At 40.2% G+C, this 20,464-nt stretch overlaps 2 protein-coding genes across 3 annotated transcripts; one reads left to right on the forward strand and one right to left on the reverse strand.

The window, feature by feature from the left end:
* Positions 1-9,510: 9,510 nt before the first annotated feature.
* On the reverse strand, positions 9,511-15,445 carry LOC101477740 (TLR adapter interacting with SLC15A4 on the lysosome). Of its 2 annotated transcripts, none has more exons than XM_076874838.1 (2): positions 15,359-15,445; positions 9,511-10,749 (listed from the first exon to the last, which is right to left on the reverse strand). In XM_076874838.1, the coding sequence occupies exon 2, from the start codon at positions 10,745-10,747 to the stop codon at positions 9,794-9,796; it is 954 nt and encodes a 317-aa protein (XP_076730953.1). In that variant the 5' UTR covers positions 10,748-10,749; positions 15,359-15,445; the 3' UTR covers positions 9,511-9,793. The 2 variants fall into 2 exon arrangements, with proteins under 2 accessions (XP_076730953.1, XP_004551299.1); XM_004551242.3 differs by lacking the exon at positions 15,359-15,445 and adding an exon at positions 15,059-15,147.
* A 1,032-nt stretch (positions 15,446-16,477) lies between these two features.
* Positions 16,478-19,405, forward strand: c9h13orf42 (chromosome 9 C13orf42 homolog). The gene is made up of 3 exons (XM_023154933.2): positions 16,478-17,122; positions 17,207-17,351; positions 19,065-19,405. The coding sequence occupies exons 1-3, from the start codon at positions 16,703-16,705 to the stop codon at positions 19,307-19,309; spliced, it is 810 nt and encodes a 269-aa protein (XP_023010701.1). The 5' UTR covers positions 16,478-16,702; the 3' UTR covers positions 19,310-19,405.
* The last annotated feature ends 1,059 nt before the right edge of the window (positions 19,406-20,464 follow it).

Below are 20,464 nucleotides of genomic sequence, written 5' to 3' on the forward strand. Positions count from 1 at the left end.
CTCCTCTCCACACTTTATTTGTATCAGTAATTTTTTTCCTCGCTCTTCAGGGTGTTGCTTTCTATACATGTTTTCTTTTGCCAAGGCCAAGGCCTCCTCTAAATGCCTGCTGAACTTGATGAACTTCCTGTTTATATGAGGCAATCTTTGCCAGGCTACCTTGGCATCTCTTACATTGGTCGCTACATGTTATATGTAGTAAACACCATATCTTATTTTAGCTTTTGACTCTGTATGTTATGGGTTAGAAAAGACAGCTCATTCTCACTCCCAGCTTGGTGCATACTATGTCAAGATGTTATATATAAATGCAAGAGACAACAGCATTGTTTTCTGACACACGGGGATACCTTTTAAGCATACCCCTTTAGCATGTTTTTCATACTGCCAACTGTAAAATAAAGCTTTCTTCATCTTACAGTTCATCTATACTATTCCTGCAATGTGAAGCTGAATAATCGCTGCAACTTGTGTCTTTCCTTGTTCAAGTAAAGAATTTGTTTATTTGTATTATAACATATCTGAATATCTGCAATCACAGCATTTTAAGATGGTGAAAGGTGTACCCTTAGGCACCCTCCCTGATTCAGACCTTTCTTTCTCCACGTAAATGGCCTTCTTGACTCCCCGCTCAAACCAGCGTTCCTGTGTACATCCTCATCATTGAAAGAGTGTCCACTGGCCTCTAGGTGTAAATGTAGAGACCTAGCCTGACAAGGTGGCTCTTCTATGTTATGGCATCCACTTAAACAGAGGTTGTTTGGTTTCCCCGATGTATAAATCACAGCAATCCTCCTGACACTTACCAGCATACGCTACATTACTCTGTTTGTGTCGGGGAATCTGATCTTTTTTTTTGGCGCAGCGTGTTTTGGGGTTTGAAAGCCAAAGAGATGTAGTGTTTAGACAAAATGCATCTTAGCTGTTCCAATACTTCCAACACATAAGGCGTCACTCAGGATTTTCTTACTTAGGCAGCAGTTGTCCTTCTTCTCTGCTGGATCATCTGGCGCTTTCTTCAGGTGCCTTCCCAGCTTTGACAAATGTCCAGCTAGGATAATGATATTTACTCAGGGCCTTCTTGATATGATGTTCTTGTTTGTTTGATCAGTGGTTGTTGATCAATGGTCATGACAATTTGCATATTAATGACCAAGAGACCTCACAAACCATTGTTCATCAGTGGTGCTAGTTTCAGTCATCATGTAAATCTACTGTTTATAAGTTTGGGGAAACCTGCAGTCAGCTGAGACTGGGATTTTTGGGATTTCTTGTATGAATGTATGTGTGTGTGTGTGATTGGGTGACGAAGCTTGTAGTAGAAAAGCGCTATATAAGTACCAGGCCACTTACCATTTATACTCAACTATGGGCTTGTCTACCTGTCGCAGATTTCAGTAGCTTGATTACTGCCAACCTTGTCTTTCACACACTCACAACAGAGCGTCACTGACTTCACGCAACAAAGTAGCAACCTTCAGCGTTAAAAAATGAAGCATGGCAGCGCTGAAACCAGCTGTTCCTGTACTTGAGGCTGGATCCAAGAACAAACAGACTCCCATCGTAACAGGAGAAAGAAGCCTGTTTATTCCATCATGGATGGTTTGGGAAGCAACTCTCTGTTTTCTCTCTTGGATCAAGTAAGGCCTGTCATTACTGCTTCTTAGTTGAGAGAATACATCTGACAGCCTTTGTTATGACTTGGGACCCACAGGAGAGGATCGGAATAGTGTTTTGAATATACCTTTGACCTTTGAGAGACACGATCTGTTTTCCATATCACGGTGATTAAAAAGCTTTTAGCAAGTCATCCTCAGCTCCTTAAAGGCCCAGCAGACACAATGAAACATCCCCTAGCAGTAGTGTCACTACTCGGCACTCAGAGTGTCTGGATGATCTGTCCAGGAGAAAAAAAAACAATGTTGTGTTGAAAATATATTGATAATATCCCATTTCACATGATTTGTACGAATCTATAAAACATCAAAATCAGACAAGATAGAAGACATCAAGATATTTGATGACTATACCCTAAGTTTTGAGTTAGAAAATCAGCTGTTCATCCAGCTGGAACATTGTAGGCTCAAGAAGAACACCATATCACCCAGAGGGAGATTGGTCAAAGGCTCCCCTGCTGATGGTGAACATTCTCCCAGAGATTGTGGAAACCTGTGTGTTGCTTAATAAGCCAGCCTGTGAAATGCAACTTCAGAAAATGTGAGCCAGTGAGTTTTTACTGCCTATTCCGGAGGGACCTACAACCTCTGATTCTGAATAACAAGAAAGTAGAACCCCATACATGAAAAAAGGGGGGGAAACTGAAAGCAAAAAGCCAATATAGTGCTAGAGACGTCTGCAGAGAGAGAGGAAAAAAGAGTTATGACAACAAAGTAAGGCATTCTGGGAAAAGAGGAAAGGCAACCACATCCTAATTAGAAACATCACGCCCTGGTGCACTACAGGCACGCTTGGTTGTCACTAGAAAAACTGAAAAGTTGTCTATCTGGTAAAGAGAAAGCTTCCAATTTATGAATTTGTGCATGCGCAGAATATTGCATCATTGCCTCCAGCTTTCATGTAACCATGAAAATACTTGTGCCTGATCAAAGGAAAAGTACAAAAGAAAAGATTTTTATGAAACACAAGTGCATCGGCGCAACCTGAAAGCAGCAGTGAATGAAGACGACTGTGGTGATACCTGCCAGTATACCGCTGGTAGCAAAGCAGATTCAAGCAGATGAAAGCACAATGTCAGCTGACACAAAGGATGCTTACAACTTCAAAAAATAAAATGTAAAAAATAATAAGAAATATGGCTGAGCAGAGACAAGAAGATTTGGAGGACACTGTGTCATCAGCCAGTCAAAGCAAGGATGGAAACATCTGTGTTTTTTAAACTCTCATCACACAACTTAGTACCAACACTTGCCATGCAGAATTAAACTTGAAGCACTATGTCTTTATCGTCAACCAGATACTGACCACAGAGCGCTCATTCCATCGTTTATGAGACAGTTTCCAGAACAGCAGTCACTGAATAACATTTCCCAGAACAGCTTTCACACATTTCATGGACTGTTGTGAAAATCAGATTGTATTCACATGAACTTGGACTGCATAGTATGATTTACCACAGGAGCTGCTGAGCCAGCTCTAAACTGCAATCAGGATCTTGTGCACATCCATCATACTCTGATGTGGCGCAGCCAGAAAGCAGTGCAGAAACTGACTACAGCAAACAGTGGAGAGCAAACAGAGCAGCAAGGACGAGGGGGGCTACATTCGATCACCTGTGATTAAGGTATTATGTAAGAACAAAAAAACTGCATCGTTACAGATATCCAACATCTTGTATGGGATTTTTTCACCTTCCCTCCAGCCAAGGTTGAAGAGCTGTTTACACCAAAACTACCAGATACAGCAGCTTCTATCCTTAAACTATCACGCTCATACATAACTGACCAGTATCAAGATTTATACATTGAAGGCTCACTTTCATTCATGACGTACACTATATGGTCACTGTATATAGTATAATTGCTGACCATGTGCATTCCTTTATGGTCACGGTGGTACCCATCTTCTGATGGCTGCATGTCTCAAAGCTCCAACCATGTCAAACTGGTTTCTTCCACATGTGAATGAGTTCACTGTACTTAAATGGCCTACACGGTCACCAGATCTTGAGATGAGGTGGAGAGATGTGACAGTTTCACATCATGGATGTTGTGAAACTGATAAATGAGCAGCTGTAACTGGAAGGTCGCCGGTTCGATCCCCGGGCTCTCTGTCCTGGTCGCTGTGTCCTTGGGTAAGACACTTTACCCTCCCGCCTACTGGTGTTGGCCAGAGGGGGCGATGGCACGATATGGCAGCCTCGCTTCTGTCAGTTTACCCCAGGGCAGCTGTGGCTACAACTGTAGCTTGCCTCCACCAGTGTGTGAATGAATGGTGGCATTGTAAAGCGCTTTGGGTGCCTTGAAAAGTGCTATATAAATCCAATCCATTATTATTATAAAGAATTAAGGTTGTTCTGAAGTAGTAGCAACATGTGCCTAAAAAAAGTGTCTGACAAGTTGTGTAGTGTTTGCTATGTGAGCCGCCACACACAGCTGCACTCTGTATTCATTATCTTATTCATTATTATCTGTATATTGCTTGTATATTGTGTATTGTCTGCCAACATGTGCATTAGCATAGTAAGACACAGGTGTGTGTATAGCAGCCATTACACACATGATAGGGCATGAGATTTGTATGGTTTGTTTATGTGCGAATTTCAGTATTTATTTGCACATGATGTAGCCTGATGGGGTTTGCCCTCAGAAAGTAAATATTCAGCACAATGGTCAAACTTTTGGTTGTGTTTTGCTTCCGTTACTTTTTACATTAATCAATCAAAGAATACCGTCCATGAAAAATGTACAAGTTTCAAATAAAAAATGCACTTTGTATTTCTTTCCGTGTGTCTTATGCATTATTTTACATGCCAGTTTGAGAACCTATTGTTTGTAGCCTCTTTACAAACCAAAAAGTGAAATTATGTATACTTTTTTCCCCATTTCATTAAAGTCAAATGTTACTGGACTTGTGTGGAAGGATAGATAATAAAAAGACACTGTTGATTTTTTGCTCTGTAAGCTAAACCATCTGACAAACAAGTACACAAAGGATGCACAAACTGATAACAACAGAGATGATATAAGAAGGGGTGAAAGAAAATGTTCATCAAAATCTCCAGATGGACAGGTCAGTGTGTGCGCGTGCTGTCACTGACAGTGATCAAAGTTGTAATCAAAGACAAACACATGAGAACACAGTAGTGCTTTGACGAGTGGAGAAGAAAAAAAGAACCTCCAAAAACACTTTGAAGCTACTCTATCTGTGAAATTGAGGAATCTAAAGATGAAAAACAAGGATCGGGTCCACAAATGAATGTTATGTCTCGGAAATCAGAAATACATAATAAGCTATCCAGTAAAGGACAGCGTGTGGGGGAAAATCTGTTTTCAGAGCCACATGCTGTCCACATTCTGAGTTCTGTGATATATACTCAAACATGAACGCATTATGTTTTCCAGCTCTTTGAGAGCCAGATCCTGCTGCACCGCTGTCTCTCAAGGTCGCTCTCTGTCTGCTCCAGCTTAACCAAGGTCACCCGCTTCACTGCGGGCTCTCTGCAGCCTTGAGCAGCTAACCGACCAGGAAATGTGTGTTCTCCCGTTCCACCACGTATATCTCCCAGTGTCAATCAGACAGTTACAGAGCAGGGCTGCCATTTAATGTTCCTGCATGCTGCCTCTTGTTCATTAGGTCAATCCACTGAATATAATCTAAGAAAAAAAAAAGGCAATCGCTCAAGCGAAGTTGAGCTTCTGAACAAATGTTAATCGAATTAAGTGCTTCAATACACCAGCTGTAGTCTGAAATGCTTCCACTTGTGTGTGCGTTTACGTGTTTTCCTGCATGCGTGTGAGTCTGTGTGTAAATCTTTGAAGAACCCAAAAGATCTTGACTTTTAGTAGGCGCTAACAAATTATGAAAAGTCACAAAAAGAAATGTAAACATACGTGGCTGTTCCAATTAACAAGGCCGCATAGTAAAAGCTTTTTAAATAAAGGGAAGCCACAGAGTGCGAAAGGCATTAAAGCCACAATAGTGAGAGTGTATCCGGGACCTTGGTTTTGATATAAAATCCCATGGCCTTGCCTCCACTGCCCTCCATGTTAAAAGCTCTTTGTGACAAGGAAATTACTTTATGAACCTCTGAAAGACACTCCAACACTTCAACCTCCCCGTTAGTTTCATTGCTAGGCCATGAGAGAAGTGCATGTGCGTGCATGTGTTTTCACCACTCTCCGTCTGTCTTCTTTATTCATGTTTTCTCCAAAAACCATTCCTTCCCTTAAAGAAAAAAAAAACTCCACATAGCAATTTTTTTGAACTCTTTGTCCTTCTACTTGTAAAGCATTTGAAACCAAACGAGTAAAATAAAATCTGTAAATTATAAATCTGCTGAGAAGAAAATGTAAATAGCGTGCATAATTTGTGTGAACGGTGAATTTGAGGGTCTCTAGGTAAACAGACTGTGAGATACTGCTTTATGTGGTGTTACCTTCAGCCCTTCAAACAATTCTTATAACCTCTGCTGGAACAACAGGTCTGTTTTTCTTCTTTTTTTTCCTCCAAGGTCTGTGGAAATTAGTTTATTTGAATGTGCTCACGCTGCCGGGCTTGGCATTGGGTGAATCATATTTATATGTGAGCGTTTGTGTTTAGGTCTGTAAGAACTTTGTTCCTTTAACATGTACCTGGAATGTTCAGTCCAGATAGAAGCAGAAATACCAAACATGTGTCTCTCTGGCCTTGAGACTTCACAGGGCTCCGACTGCGGCACTCAGCTCGGTAAACACATTTTCCTCCTGTGGCTTTCTGTTTGGAAAGGAAACAAGGAAGTTGATCAAACACTGGATCAGAAGGCCATGGCTACACTGGAGCCGCTGGTCTTTGAAAGTGGAGAAAAAAAGGGTGAAAAGAATGTGCAAAAACATTGTCCAGCCCTGCTAAAAATTATACATGTGCAATATTTTCCAAAAATAAATCTTGTGGTGTAGATATGCTTATCCTTATCTGAACAGATTTACACCCCAGTCCTGATGACATCATAGAGTCAGAGTAAAAGGGTGCACAAGATAGAGGACATTAACTGGCTGGATAGACACTGACTGTAAGGAGGAGGTGAAAAGGGGGAATAAAAGGTATAGAGGGGCAAAGCCATGAGGATTAAGTTAGGTGGCAATGCTTCCCCCTTGTGACTGATTATCAAACTGCAAGACTTACAAGAAAATCAGTGAAGCTCTTTTTTTGTAAGAGAATAAATAAAGATTTGAATGCCTGGAGCTATATCATGAAACCCAATTTGTTTAATTTCAGAATTTAAACAATTGTCCTGGGCTTTGAAATATACTGCTTAGATGCATGGGAAACACTCAATACTCCAAACATGCAGAAATTCACATTATATGAATAGTGCACAAGAAATTAATACTTGATAACATTTGGTTTTCAAACTAAATGTGATCATAAGCATTCCCATGTGTGGTTTCAAACATCATTTTAAGTTGAGCAAACAGATAAATGTCCAAAAAGCCTTCAAGTTCTTTCTGCAACATGACAACAACTCCAAAAAAAATACAGTTACAGCCATATAAAAAAAAAACAACCCTCAGCTAAACCCTCACAGGCTCGAGTACCCCTCCAAAGAAGGATGTGCCCCTGACAGAAGAATATGCCCCTCATAGCGTCGTGATCATCACTTAGTCTGGGATTACATGAGGGCAGATATCGACAAAAACTGTGTACAAGTACCCCAAGGTGAAGAGAACAACCTACCTGCCAATTATCCAGTTCTTTCAATGTCCACCTCAAAGAACTGTTGCTTTTTAAGGGCAACAATTTCTTACACCAGATATCAATTTTTGATCGCTTACTGACTTTCACCCAGCAAAGTGTGAAAGTTAAAGGAATAAAAATGAGCAAAAAAGCACATCTGAGTAAAATACATGGGCACAGATTTAAGTCAAGGGGAACTTTAACCTCACATCATGACTTTATTAAACCACCCTGAATTAAAGAAGCTTTAGAAATAAATATGTAAAGCTCCTACACAACCTTGCTCTACCATTGATTCAGCCAGACAGTTAGATAAGATTATCAGCGCTTTATGACTCCAGTTCTTCTCAGATTTTCTCTCAAGGAGAGTTTCAGAAGTAAGTTTAGGGAAAAGTTATCCATTAATAAGACAGAAAACTATTCAACTCAAAGACTGAGAAGTGAACAAAAGAGTAGCAGTAACTCAAAAACAGCACAAATGGAGCCAAACCCGTGAGTTAATTCAAGTCAGCTCGAGCTGAACTGCATACATACGGCAACATGTGTCACTCTCCTCACATCATATTCCAGACAAACTCTCCCATTTTCCAATCTCTCCCTCCAACAAATCAAACCTACTGTTAACACCCCAGCTCCCACCTGTAGGCTCTCAGCGGACGATTACTTATGATTCCACCGTGCACTGGCAAGGAGTGATGAGCACGCAACAAGATGAGAAACTATAACTACATTCAGCTACAATAACAGCTCATTTAAAATAAAACATAATAAGCGAAAGACACTGAGGCATGGAAACATGATAAAAGAGGAATGACCTAAAGGACTGAGCTATAAAAAAAATCCAAGTATGATTTCTCAGAGATGTAAACAACTTTTTCCTGAAAGAAGCCAGTAACCGAGGATACTAGATAACATCTATTTGAGCAGGTGAAGAGAAGTCCGAGGTTAAACAACAGGTTATCAGTAAACGGCAGTGCGGCGGGGATGGAGGATGAAGCGCTGGGTCTGGCTGTGAATGGGTTTGCAGAAGATCAGAAAGGTTTGTGGGAGTAGGTCAGAACAGCGGGCAGTTAGACGGTCAGAGCCTTTTTCTACAGCTCACAGAGGAACTCCGAATCGTGCTTCAGGTGACTGATTTTTAGAGGGATCCTCTCTCTAATTACTTAAGGAGGCAAGAATCCGACCCCCCTAAAGTCATCATTTAAATGGATTTCAGAGTAGCCTCCAAAACCATGATCTATAGTATTTCATGCTAACATCAGAGAGTCAGACGATCAAAAGGACAATTATATAAACTAATTAGAGTCCTTAGGGGTTATTAAATGTCTCTAATTGGCTACATAACACATAAAATGACACATAGAGATAGAGGGAGCATTCATAAGTCACATTATAATATAAGTAATTTCATCAAGGGTGGGATATTAATCTGTGGATGAGTCAGTAAGGGGAAAGGTGATCTGCAAGACAAGAGAATAAATGACATGAGATGTACAAAAGTGCCTTTGTTTTCTTTCAATGATTTTCAGCAGTCTTGATTCATCTTTGTCCTCATCATACAGCTGAGTTCAAGGAAGAGTGGAGGAGGGGGAAATAGTCAGCTCGTGGAGTTTTCTTTTCATTCTTAAGGAGCAATTACACTCCTGGATGATGACTTTTGAATTAATAGAAAATCTGTTTCGTTAAAGCATGTATTCTCTTTTCATGTGCTGCTCAGACATCATGAAATCAAATTCTTTACATCTGCAGTCCTGATGGGGAGACTGGGGTAACAAACGACTCATGCAGCACTTGGTTACAGCTACATTTTTAGGTAACAGAGCCGATGAAGTTGCTGTGTGAAGCCTAGAATTACAGCGTGTTGATCGAAGGGCATTTCAAGGCTGCACTTTTGGATATTTGTTGCAAATTCAGTGTCTTCCCTCCTAGTTTCATCATAAACAGCCTTGTTTCCTTCGTGAAAAATAAAAGTCAAATCTAATTAATCAGTGATCATTAAGCATGCAAAATGATCTTAGATGTGGCTGCACATAATACATAATGAGGCAGCATGCTGTTTTTGATTTCATGTTGTTCTGCTAGACCATCGATGTTCTTTTGAAAAACGGGAAGCAGCGGTTTCAGTTTTCAGTTCCTGTTTTTATTTTCTTTAGAAAGTTAAAGCTGCACTAAAGACAGGTAAACACAGATCCCAGTGTCATCACTGCAAATTCAATTTAGGATGCATAAATACGGCACATTTTCCAGGTAATTACTGCATAATCCCACGTAGAACTCTCATTTAACATCTTCTCAAGAGCTAATAAAATAAAAATGTGGTTTTCAGTCCAATCCTGGGTTTTTTCAGTGTTGTACTGAAATGAAAGGCAGTATTGAATGAAGGAGTTCCTTGACAGTGGGGTCACTCATTACTCTCTGTGAGTTGCTCCCTGGATGCCTCATTAGAAATCTGCAGAAAGGGAGTACTGATCTCACTTGACTGCATATCACCAGCGACTCGCAGGAAGCAGCTCAGGACCATGTCCTTGGCCAAGCCGGCCTCCATGTTGCCCTCCCGGCTGAGCTGCAAAGTGATTTGGTCCAGGCTGGTGAGGACCAGCTCTGAGCCCAGTAAAGGGCAAATGGCACTTGCGTCAGAGTCTGAACCAGGGGCTCCTTCTCTTGCCATATTCTCCATCATGTATTGCTGATACAGATCCAGGAGTTTTTGCTCCAGGTAGTGATTCAGAAGGGAGTTGGAAAATGGACCTTCATGCTCCTGGAGCAAAAAGCTCCGATCACGGCCGCTCCCCAGTCTCCACCGATTCGAACCTCCCCTCAGTGGAAACAGCATCCCATCCCGAGCTTCGTGTCCTTGGAGGGAATCTTCCACAGCTGGGGGCACATCACAAGACTGGATAAAGGGACCGACATCCGGTACATTGGCACACACCCTCAGCTCGCAATTATTAGCTGAGAGAGGCAGCACTTGGTCACCTGCAATATGAAGGTCACTGTAGTTTTTGCAAAAGCTCTGACAGAACGAGGGAACCAAGAAAGGGGTATCGCCACCTGAGTGAGCTTGGGCCGGGATCTCTATCTCTCGAGAGATCTGCCTGCCTAGATGAGCTCTCTGAAGATTTAAGGACTGCAAAGGAGAAATGTACAACTCAGCTGAAGCCCTTCGGTTGTCTGTAGTTATCTGCTCCGGGGAATTGTGATGAACAAGCGGAGCATGTCTGGTGGAACCTGGTATGAGGGCAGCAGCTGCTTTCTGTGACCCATAAGAATTCTGGAAAGCTGGCTTAGAAGGAAGGGAGTCCAGCTCTTCAAATTCACAGTAGGTCATGATCAGCAATCTGCCTTCACAAAGCATGGCTGCAAGAAAGAGCACATATTCAGAAGATGTATGCAGTGAGAGTAAAGGGAATTTAACATGTGATACGGATATATATATATATATATATATATATATATATATATATATATATATATATATATATATTATGGAATGCCCTTTAGGAAAATATTATATATATATACTCCAACCAAAGTCTGAATATATAGAATGAAACTTGAATATATAGAATGATCTTTTGAATATATAGAATGATCTTTTGAATATATAGAATGAAACTTGAATATATAGAATGAAACTTGAATATATAGAATGATCTTTTGAATATATTATTATTATTATTAACCTTTATTTAACCAGGAAAAGTCCCATTGAGATTAAAAACCTCTTTTGCAAGGGAGTCCTGGCCAAGAGGCGACAACACGTTGAAATTACAAAGTTACATACATATTATAAATAACAATTACATTTTAAAAACATTTTTCTCTGGCTCTCTCAATCTGGACTTAAAAGCATTTAATGAAATAAGATCTGCTATCTTCCAGTCTTTTTGCATCATGTTCCATGTGAAAGGGGCAGCATAAGTAAAAGCCCTCTTTCCCAGTTCAGTTCTGGCAAATGGAACATTGAGCAATAAAAGATCGCTTGAACGCAGGCTGTAAGAAACAGTACTTCTCCGTGTGAGCAGATCGCAAATGTAGGTGGGCATTTGTCCAAGCAGGGCCTTATAAATAAAGATGCACCAGTGAGCAAACCTCCTGGAGGACAACGAAGGCCATCCCACTCGAGCGTACAGATCACAACAATGGGTCAAGGCCCTACAGTTTGTAATAAACCATAAGGAGGCATGATAAACTGAGTCAATCTTATGAAGACACTGGGCGGAAGCATTCATGTACAGCAGATCACCATAATCTAAAACAGATAAAATGTAGCATTTACAAGACGCTTTTTTGTCTCAAAAGAAAAGCAAAATTTGTATATAGAATGAAACTTGAATATATAGAATGATCTTTTGAATATATAGAATGAAACTTGAATATATAGAATGATCTTTTGAATATATAGAATGAAACTTGAATATATAGAATGATCTTTTGAATATATAGAATGAAACTTGAATATATGGAATGATCTTTTGAATATATAGAATGTATGAACCTCATTTTTAGAGATGATGTGTTTCTGAATTCTCTGCCTTTACAAAATGGCATCAGCTGAACAATTTCAGTACTTTTTAGAGCTTGACAACTGTTTTGCGACAGCTGTTCAAATTGCAAATTTCCATAGTCCACTAGTTGTATCCTGTGGTTGTACAGTGTTCGAACATTTACTGACAACATTTGAGATATGGCCATCCAACTAAACCCCAAGTCTCGCATATCAGTCAGCTCAGTAGCTGGTATGTTGTACCTAAAAGAGTTAGAAACAAAAGAAGAAATATGTTAACTTCTTTCTTATTTCTTGCATTCATTATCTTGTTTGCCATCTCTTGACTCTTTCAAGTGCCATACACATTATGAATGAATTTGTTTCCATTTTTATCACTTACCTTGACCTTCCTCTTTGAGATGTAGAATGATATAATGAGCCCATAACATGTGCTTCAGCTTCTGCTCGAAGTGTTAGCTCAGTTGACATCTCCATCAGTGATTGATAAATTCCCTCAAGAAGTGTGCATAATCTTCTCCCAGAAACATTTTGTTGAACATTATTCATGAGCACTAGAAATGTTGCAATAATGAAAACGTGTTCTTCAAGGTGATGTAGTATAAATTCAAATTATTTCTACCATTTGCAATTTGAACAGCTGTCGCAAAACAGTTGTCAAGCTCTAAAAAGTACTGAAATAGTTCAGCTGATGCCATTTTGTAAAGGCAGAGAATTCAGAAACACATCATCTCTAAAAATGAGGTTCATACATTCTATATACAGTGGGGCAAAAAAGTATTTAGTCAGCCACCGATTGTGCAAGTTCCCCCACTTAAAATGATGACAGAGGTCAGTAATTTGCACCAGAGGTACACTTCAACTGTGAGAGACCGAATGTGAAAAAAAAAATCCATGAATTCACATGGTAGGATTTGTAAAGAATTTATTCGTAAATCAGGGTGGAAAATAAGTATTTGGTCACCTCAAACAAGGAAAATCTCTGGCTCTCACAGACCTGTAACGTCTTCTGTAAGAAGCTTTTCTGTCCCCCACTCGTTACCTGTATGAATGGCACCTGTTTGAACTCATCATCTGTATAAAAGACACCTGTCCACAGCCTCAAACAGTCAGACTCCAAACTCTGCCATGGCCAAGACCAAAGAGCTTTCGAAGGACACCAGGAAAAGTATTGTAGACCTGCACCAGACTGGGAAGAGTGAATCTACAATAGGCAAGCAGCTTGGTGTGAAAAAATCAACTGTGGGAGCAATCATCAGAAAATGGAAGACATACAAGACCACTGATAATCTCCCTCGATCTGGGGCTCCACGCAAGATCTCATCCCGTGGGGTCAAAATGATCATGAGAACGGTGAGCAAAGATCCCAGAACCACACGGGGGGACCTGGTGAATGACCTGCAGAGAGCTGGGACCAAAGTAACAAAGGTCACCATCAGTAACACACTACAACGGCAGGGAATCAAATCCCGCAGTGCCAGACGTGTTCCGCTGCTGAAGCCAGTGCATGTCCAGGCCCGTCCGAAGTTTGCCAGAGAGCACATGGATGATACAGCAGAGGATTGGGAGAATGTCATGTGGTCAGATGAAACCAAAGTAGAACTTTTTGGTATAAACTCAACTCGTCGTGTTTGGAGGAAGAAGAATACTGAGTTGCATCCCAAGAACACCATACCTACTGTGAAGCATGGGGGTGGAAACATCATGCTATGGGGCTGTTTTTCTGCCAAGGGGACAGGACGACTGATCCGTGTTAAGGACAGAATGAATGGGGCCATGTATCGTGAGATTTTGAGCCAAAACCTCCTTCCATCAGTGAGAACTTTGAAGATGAAACGAGGCTGGGTCTTCCAACATGACAATGATCCAAAACACACCGCCCGGGCAACAAAGGAGTGGCTCCGTAAGAAGCATTTGAAAGTCCTGGAGTGGCCTAGCCAGTCTCCAGACCTCAACCCCATAGAAAATCTGTGGCGGGAGTTGAAAGTCCGTGTTGCTCGGCGACAGCCCCAAAACATCACTGCTCTCGAGAAGATCTGCATGGAGGAATGGGCCAAAATACCAGCTACTGTGTGTGCAAACCTGGTAAAGACCTATAGTAAACGTTTGACCTCTGTTATTGCCAACAAAGGTTATGTTGCAAAGTATTGAGTTGTATTTTTGTTATTGACCAAATACTTATTTTCCACCCTGATTTACGAATAAATTCTTTACAAATCCTACCATGTGGATTCATGGATTTTTTTTTCACATTCTGTCTCTCACAGTTGAAGTGTACCTCTGGTGCAAATTACTGACCTCTGTCATCGTTTTAGGTGGGGGAACTTGCACAATCGGTGGCTGACTAAATACTTTTTTGCCCCACTGTATATTCAAGTTTCATTCTATATTTTCAAAAGATCATTCTATATATTCAAAAGATCATTCTATATATTCAAGTTTCATTCTATATATTCAAGCTTCATTCTATATATTCAAAAGATCATTCTATATATTCAAAAGATCATTCTATATATTCAAGTTTCATTCTATATATTCAAGCTTCATTCTATATTTTCAAAAGATCATTCTATATATTCAAGCTTCATTCTATATATTCAAAAGATCATTCTATATATTCAAGTTTCATTCTATATATTCAAAAGATCATTCTATATATTCAAGTTTCATTCTATATATTCAAAAGATCATTCTATATATTCAAGCTTCATTCTATATATTCAAGTTTCATTCTATATACTCAAGTTTCATTCTATATATTCAAAAGATCATACTATATATTCAGACTTTGGTTGGAATATATATATAATATTTTCCTAAAGGGCATTCCATAATATATATATATATATATATATATATATATATATATATATATATTTGCAGCACACATCCCTACAGGCTTTTATTTAAGTGCATACAAACAGTATGCATTTGAATAAAGGCACCAAAACGGGACATAAGCAACACTGAGAGAACATTTTGCATAAGCATTATAAGAAGCATCAAACTATTTCTGCTGCACAATTGATCCCTGTTGAAAAGTCTTTGCAAACTATTTCAAAATTTAATTGGAGTTTAAGAAGTTACATGTAACAGAAGAATATGTTGGTTTAACACTTCCAAAGACTGTTCATCTATTAAAAAGAATGATCTTCCTACCTCAGATCTGAGTCACAGAAAAGGTTAAAACCTGTATTTTGGCACTAAACGTCCTAAAGCGGTTCTCTCAAAAGTCTGTTTTGGAGTCTGAACCTGGCTGTTGTTTTATACAACCCAAAAAGGAAGTGGGACTATCCCTTTTCACCTTGATCCCAAGTCTGCAAACTTCTGCTCTCATCATTAATGCATTTCAGCTTGTAATCTTTACAACTAATATGTTGTTTTCACTGGATTTAGCTGGTATTTTCCCTGATTATTTAAACCCTTTATACCTGGCAAACCTAAATAAGACGTGCCTACCTCCACATCAGATTTCCTTCTTGCACTATGAGGTAAAATGGTAGATGCTGGATGACAGCAGGGCGAGATGTGCGCTGTAAAAAGAAACCATTGATGTTTCATTTCCTCACAAAGCAGGTGTGCAACTGAGCTTTGCATAAAAGCAGAAAAGAAAGTCGTGTTTAATATGATAAAAATACAAGGAAACAGAAAGTTCCAGATAACTGATTCCTGTTTTCGTTTTATGGCAGATCACACCACAAATGTTTGAAGTACCTCAAAAATTTCACAGTGTTTCTTTATTAATTGTTGATTGTTTTTAGCTTAAACAGTTTTTTCCCATCCTCTGAGTTCACAGCAAAGCAGAATTGGTAACTTCACACTCAGTTATGTGACCACAAATAATCATTTCCTCCTTGATGCTTTGCCTATTCTTCAGGCACTGAACTGTCAAAGTCACTTGAGCCCAGAGGCTTTGATGGTCGTGAAATAGTTTCTTTTTCCTCACTTGACTCAAGCTTTGCTGTAGTGCAGCTATACACTGAAGTCTAAATCAGATATGTGGTGAAAGTGTTGAGAGGTTTCAGGTGTTATTTATGGCCTGGATTTTTTCGAGATGAAAGCCCCTTGTCGGCTTGAAGGACTCCTTTCTGTCCAGACTTCCTCTGCTTGTGATAGGGAACTCCAACAATAGCAGTGCATGAAACATGAGAGAAAGTTATTTCTTATTAATGAGGAAAGGAAACCTAATATATAACAGCATAAACTCATGAGGCTGTTAGGTTGTTCATGCAGCTGAATTATAAGTCTCGAAAGCACAAAATACCACCAAAGTCTAAACGAGTAAACCCATGTGTAACTGCAGCTTTCTGCTTCTGATTATCTTTCGTTTTCTCTAGTATCAGGTGTGTAAACAGGTGGCTTCACAGCTATAGTCGCTAAAACTAAAAGGTCCAGAGTTTCATTGGTGGCTGTAGTTATTTTGTCCACTTAATCTCCTGTGGGTTAAGATATCTGACACAGGTCTGCTGCTCAGTAATGGGAGCGCAAAGTGTAGAGTTACCAACCCGTTGCTACAGCAATGTTGCTGAGCAACATCCGATAACATTAAGGACATGCTGAGATCAGGTTAGACACCTGTCTCACGTCTGCTCTTGTAGCACAACAAGGTAGCAGTTTGGCAATTTCAGCACCCTGGACAGCTTCTGGTCCCGTTGAACAGCTCCAGCAAAGATGTGATAAGGACTCCCATAAAGGACAACAACTGTTTTTTGTTGGTTTGTACTTTTTTTGTATATGGATAAATGGTGTGCAAAGGGGAACTGGAGAGCAGGTCTGTCAACATGACATACTGTCCTTAGAGGAATGTTCAGAAAGATCAATAATGTGTTCCGTCCCAACCATCATGGACAGAGAGGTCGGGATGGTGGTGGTGGTAGTGGGTGTCGGGAAGAGCAGGACTACCACAACGCTTGCACTGTCAGGCTGGTGCGCAGCACCTCCATGCTCGTTGTAGGAGAGAAAACTCAGGCAGCTGCGGGCTCGACTTTAAAACGGAGCAAAAGCACAGTGAGCATCGAGTCGACCTTGTACTATTATCAGAGACAAGAGGACAGGATATGGCTGTACTCACAGAATCAGAACTGCCTTGAATACCTGGAAGCGCTTGTGGCTCTGAGGAGGCAGTACATGAAGAGTGTGAGCGACTTGAAGGGTACAGACGCAAAGGCCACAGTTTCTTCCAAGAAGAAGCCTGCGCCCTCGCCGCCTAAAAAGGAGGGACCGGTAAGCTTAAACCAAGCAGCCAATATCACATGGAAGGAAATATCAAAAATGTTTTCTTTTTTCTTCTATCATTTTACACCACAGATATCAAGAGCCAAACCCTCAGCACCCCCAGTTCCAACTGAGGACGACACTTTGCAGTTCTTTGATGCGGTCATTGCCAGCTGTGACAGCGAACCTCTGCGCAAGCCATACAAGGATGATGGGCACGCAGACGTGGATTTTATTGGTGAGTTTGAAATTCCAGCATTTAATTTGAGTAATGCTGGAAGTGAGAGAGGATCATTGAACCTTAAGACAACCTGGAAACCTACGAGCAGTGAAGTCACCTACGTGATAAAGCCACCAACAGCTTGTTTGGATATTCTGTTTTGGATGTGATGTGAGACTTAAACTGCAAAAGCAATGATTAAATTGGTTCGGTCAAAATCAGAATATTTACTGTGATTTGCTAAACGTGATATAGGCTTTCTGTTTCACAGCAAACTGCCCTGCTTACATTCATGCATTCATAAGCCACTGATGCAGCTGACTAAGTTAAACATGTAAAAAGGGCTTTTATGCCATTTTTGAATGCACGCACCACATGGTCAAAGGTGCTTGATCTTTAAGTAGGCTACCCTAACGTCTTCTTGTTGTGGCTTCACCACAGCAGATCATCTGCCTCCATCTTCCCTATTTCCCTAACATCCTCCTCTGTCACACCAACCCTCTGCATGTCTTCCTTCACTACATCCATGAATCTCTCTGGGTTTTTCCTGGTTTCTTCCTGCCTGGCAGCTCCATGTTCAACATCCACTATCCCTCCTCAACTACACAAGGTTAATTCAACAGTCGACGTCGTGTATTTTGCAGATTTAGATACAAAACATGATAAACTATTAGGTTCACTCCTCCACCAAGGCCTCACCAATCTCTTATTTTCAAATTAAATGATACGGATCCAATTTTAAATGCGGTCTGCCTTTACCCATGATCACTTTTTTTCTTTTTTTTCCGCATTATGTTGCTGAACGACTGATGGCACTAAAAAAAGGCCCATCTCTGCCCACTCCAGACATGTAAAAACAATGTAATCAGAAAAGGTGTGTATTGGTATCAGTATTAAGCTTATTGCTTGTAGCAGTAAAGAAAAATGCTTCTAAAGATTTATCTTTGTTTATCTTTATCTGATGAGTTTAAACACAAGAGCAGTGGTGCCACACTGAATTAAATGCAGCAATTGTTATTAAACTATGTTAATTAGACCGGTAGACATAATTTGGGAGATATAAATATACACTGACTGAGCTGTTTGAGGCCAGATCCATAATTTCAGTTCAGCTGCTGCTAAGGATTAGATTCATTCATCCTGGAGAGGTTTACAAAACAAATATATCAAATATCAGGCTTTCGTGAATCCTTTCACGGAGGCTGTTTAAACCCGGTAAACATGGATGACCCAGTAGCTCCACAGTGTATTGGTTTACACATTTATTTAACAAGGGAAAAATCCCCAGCTCATTCCCAGGAGGACACACCCCTGTGTGGTTGTGTCATGAATGGCACCTGGAGTACAGATCTGCCAAATCAAATATGCAGAGCTACCTATTGTGGCAGGTCCTTGTGAAGGGAGCAGCTAAAAGCAGCTCTTTAAACACCTACAACCCAGTGAAAATATTCTCATTAATAAAAGCCATGAGTACAAGTCAAGAAAACAGTAAAACAAAGTAGTTGAAACACTGAGAATTCCAGCTTGAGCTCACCCCATTGCCAACTCAACCTCACAGGGAAAGTATGAAATAATGAAAATAATGATTATTTTACGTTAGGCTTTGAAAGCTCCTTTCAGACAGCGCATCGATGCTAACAGCAAAGCTTTTCTTTCAACTAGCTTTAATTATGGCTGCCACTTGCACATATACTAAATGCTTCCTCGGGTTCTTGTCATTTCCTCCCACAGTGGCCTCCAGCTCGGCCGAACATGACCTCCACTCTAACTGGGTCTTGCGAGTTCCTCGAGTCTCAGATGCTTCGGACCAGACAGCAGTTCCTGACTGTGCCAACGAAAGGATCCCCACGAAGAAGAAACAGAGCGGGTCTACGAGCAGCAGGCTGCGACTTCAGAGAAACCCGATCCACCTGCCCAAAGTGGTGGAGAGCGCATTCCAGACACTGCGCTTCAAGCCCAAATTAAAGAAGCAATGAAGCTTAGTGGACATTGAAATCAGTAGCACTGCCACACTGATCATTTGACACCAGTAAAATAAATAAATAAAGCTGTGCAGACAATTACTTAGTTTTTAATAAAGAAAATAATTTTATTAAAGCAAAAGCAGCCAGCTGTTGAAATATATTTTAACCCTTGTGTTCTAAAATTTCGCTTTTCCTTGGCAGAGACTTGAACATGTCACAGTAAGAAATGCACAAGTGATAATATTTCATATTAATAAGGATTTCACTCTGTTAAAGTGTCCTTTTGGTGCACCTCTGCATTACAGTGTCAACCCCAAATAACTTCATATTGAAAAACACAGCAATCATGACACCAGGGCCATTACATATTTATATTTCAACATTGGATGTGCTAAAGCAGCAGAAGACCACAACAGGTGTCACTCCGGTCAGTTAAGAACAGGAAACTGAGGCAGCAGTTCACACAGGCTCATCAAAACATGTTTAGAAAGATGTTGCCTGGTCTTGATTTCCACTACCACATCTAAATTTTTGGGTCAGAATTTTGTGCAAACAATCTGAAAGCATGGATCTATCTTGCCTTGTATTAACAGCTGCTGGTAGTGTAATTGTGTGGGGGATATTTTTTCCTGCTGCTTTAAACACCACAATTTAACAGGACTATTGCTATTGACCATCACTTTGTGACCTCAGTTACCCATCCTCTGAAAGCAATTATGTTAAAAAGACTAAAAATGAAGGTACCAGACGGCCTACAGTCACCACATCCCAGTCCTTTCGAGCACCTTTGGGATGTGGTGGAACGAGAAATTCAAATAACAGATATTCAGCAAGCAAATCTGCAGCAACTGTGTGACAAAATCACATCAACACGGACCAAAATCTCTGAGGAATCTTTTCAGCACCTTGTTGAATTGATGCCACTGAGAATTTAGGAACTTCGGAGGGCAAAATGGGCTTCGATCTAGTACCAGCAAAATGCATGTAATAGTGTCCAAGTGAGTACTGATTTCAGATACATATCAATTTGATGACACTTGATGACACTAAAGATCCAACTTGGATCATTTTTGTATACTCTAAAATAAAAGATCAGGAAATTCTTTTGATATCGTGAAGAATTTTTTTTTAAACCTATCTTTTAATGTCTATTTTAAACTGAACAAA

The sequence above is a fragment of the Maylandia zebra genome, linkage group LG16 (genome assembly GCF_041146795.1).
Source record: "Maylandia zebra isolate NMK-2024a linkage group LG16, Mzebra_GT3a, whole genome shotgun sequence".
Taxonomy (NCBI): domain Eukaryota; kingdom Metazoa; phylum Chordata; class Actinopteri; order Cichliformes; family Cichlidae; genus Maylandia; species Maylandia zebra.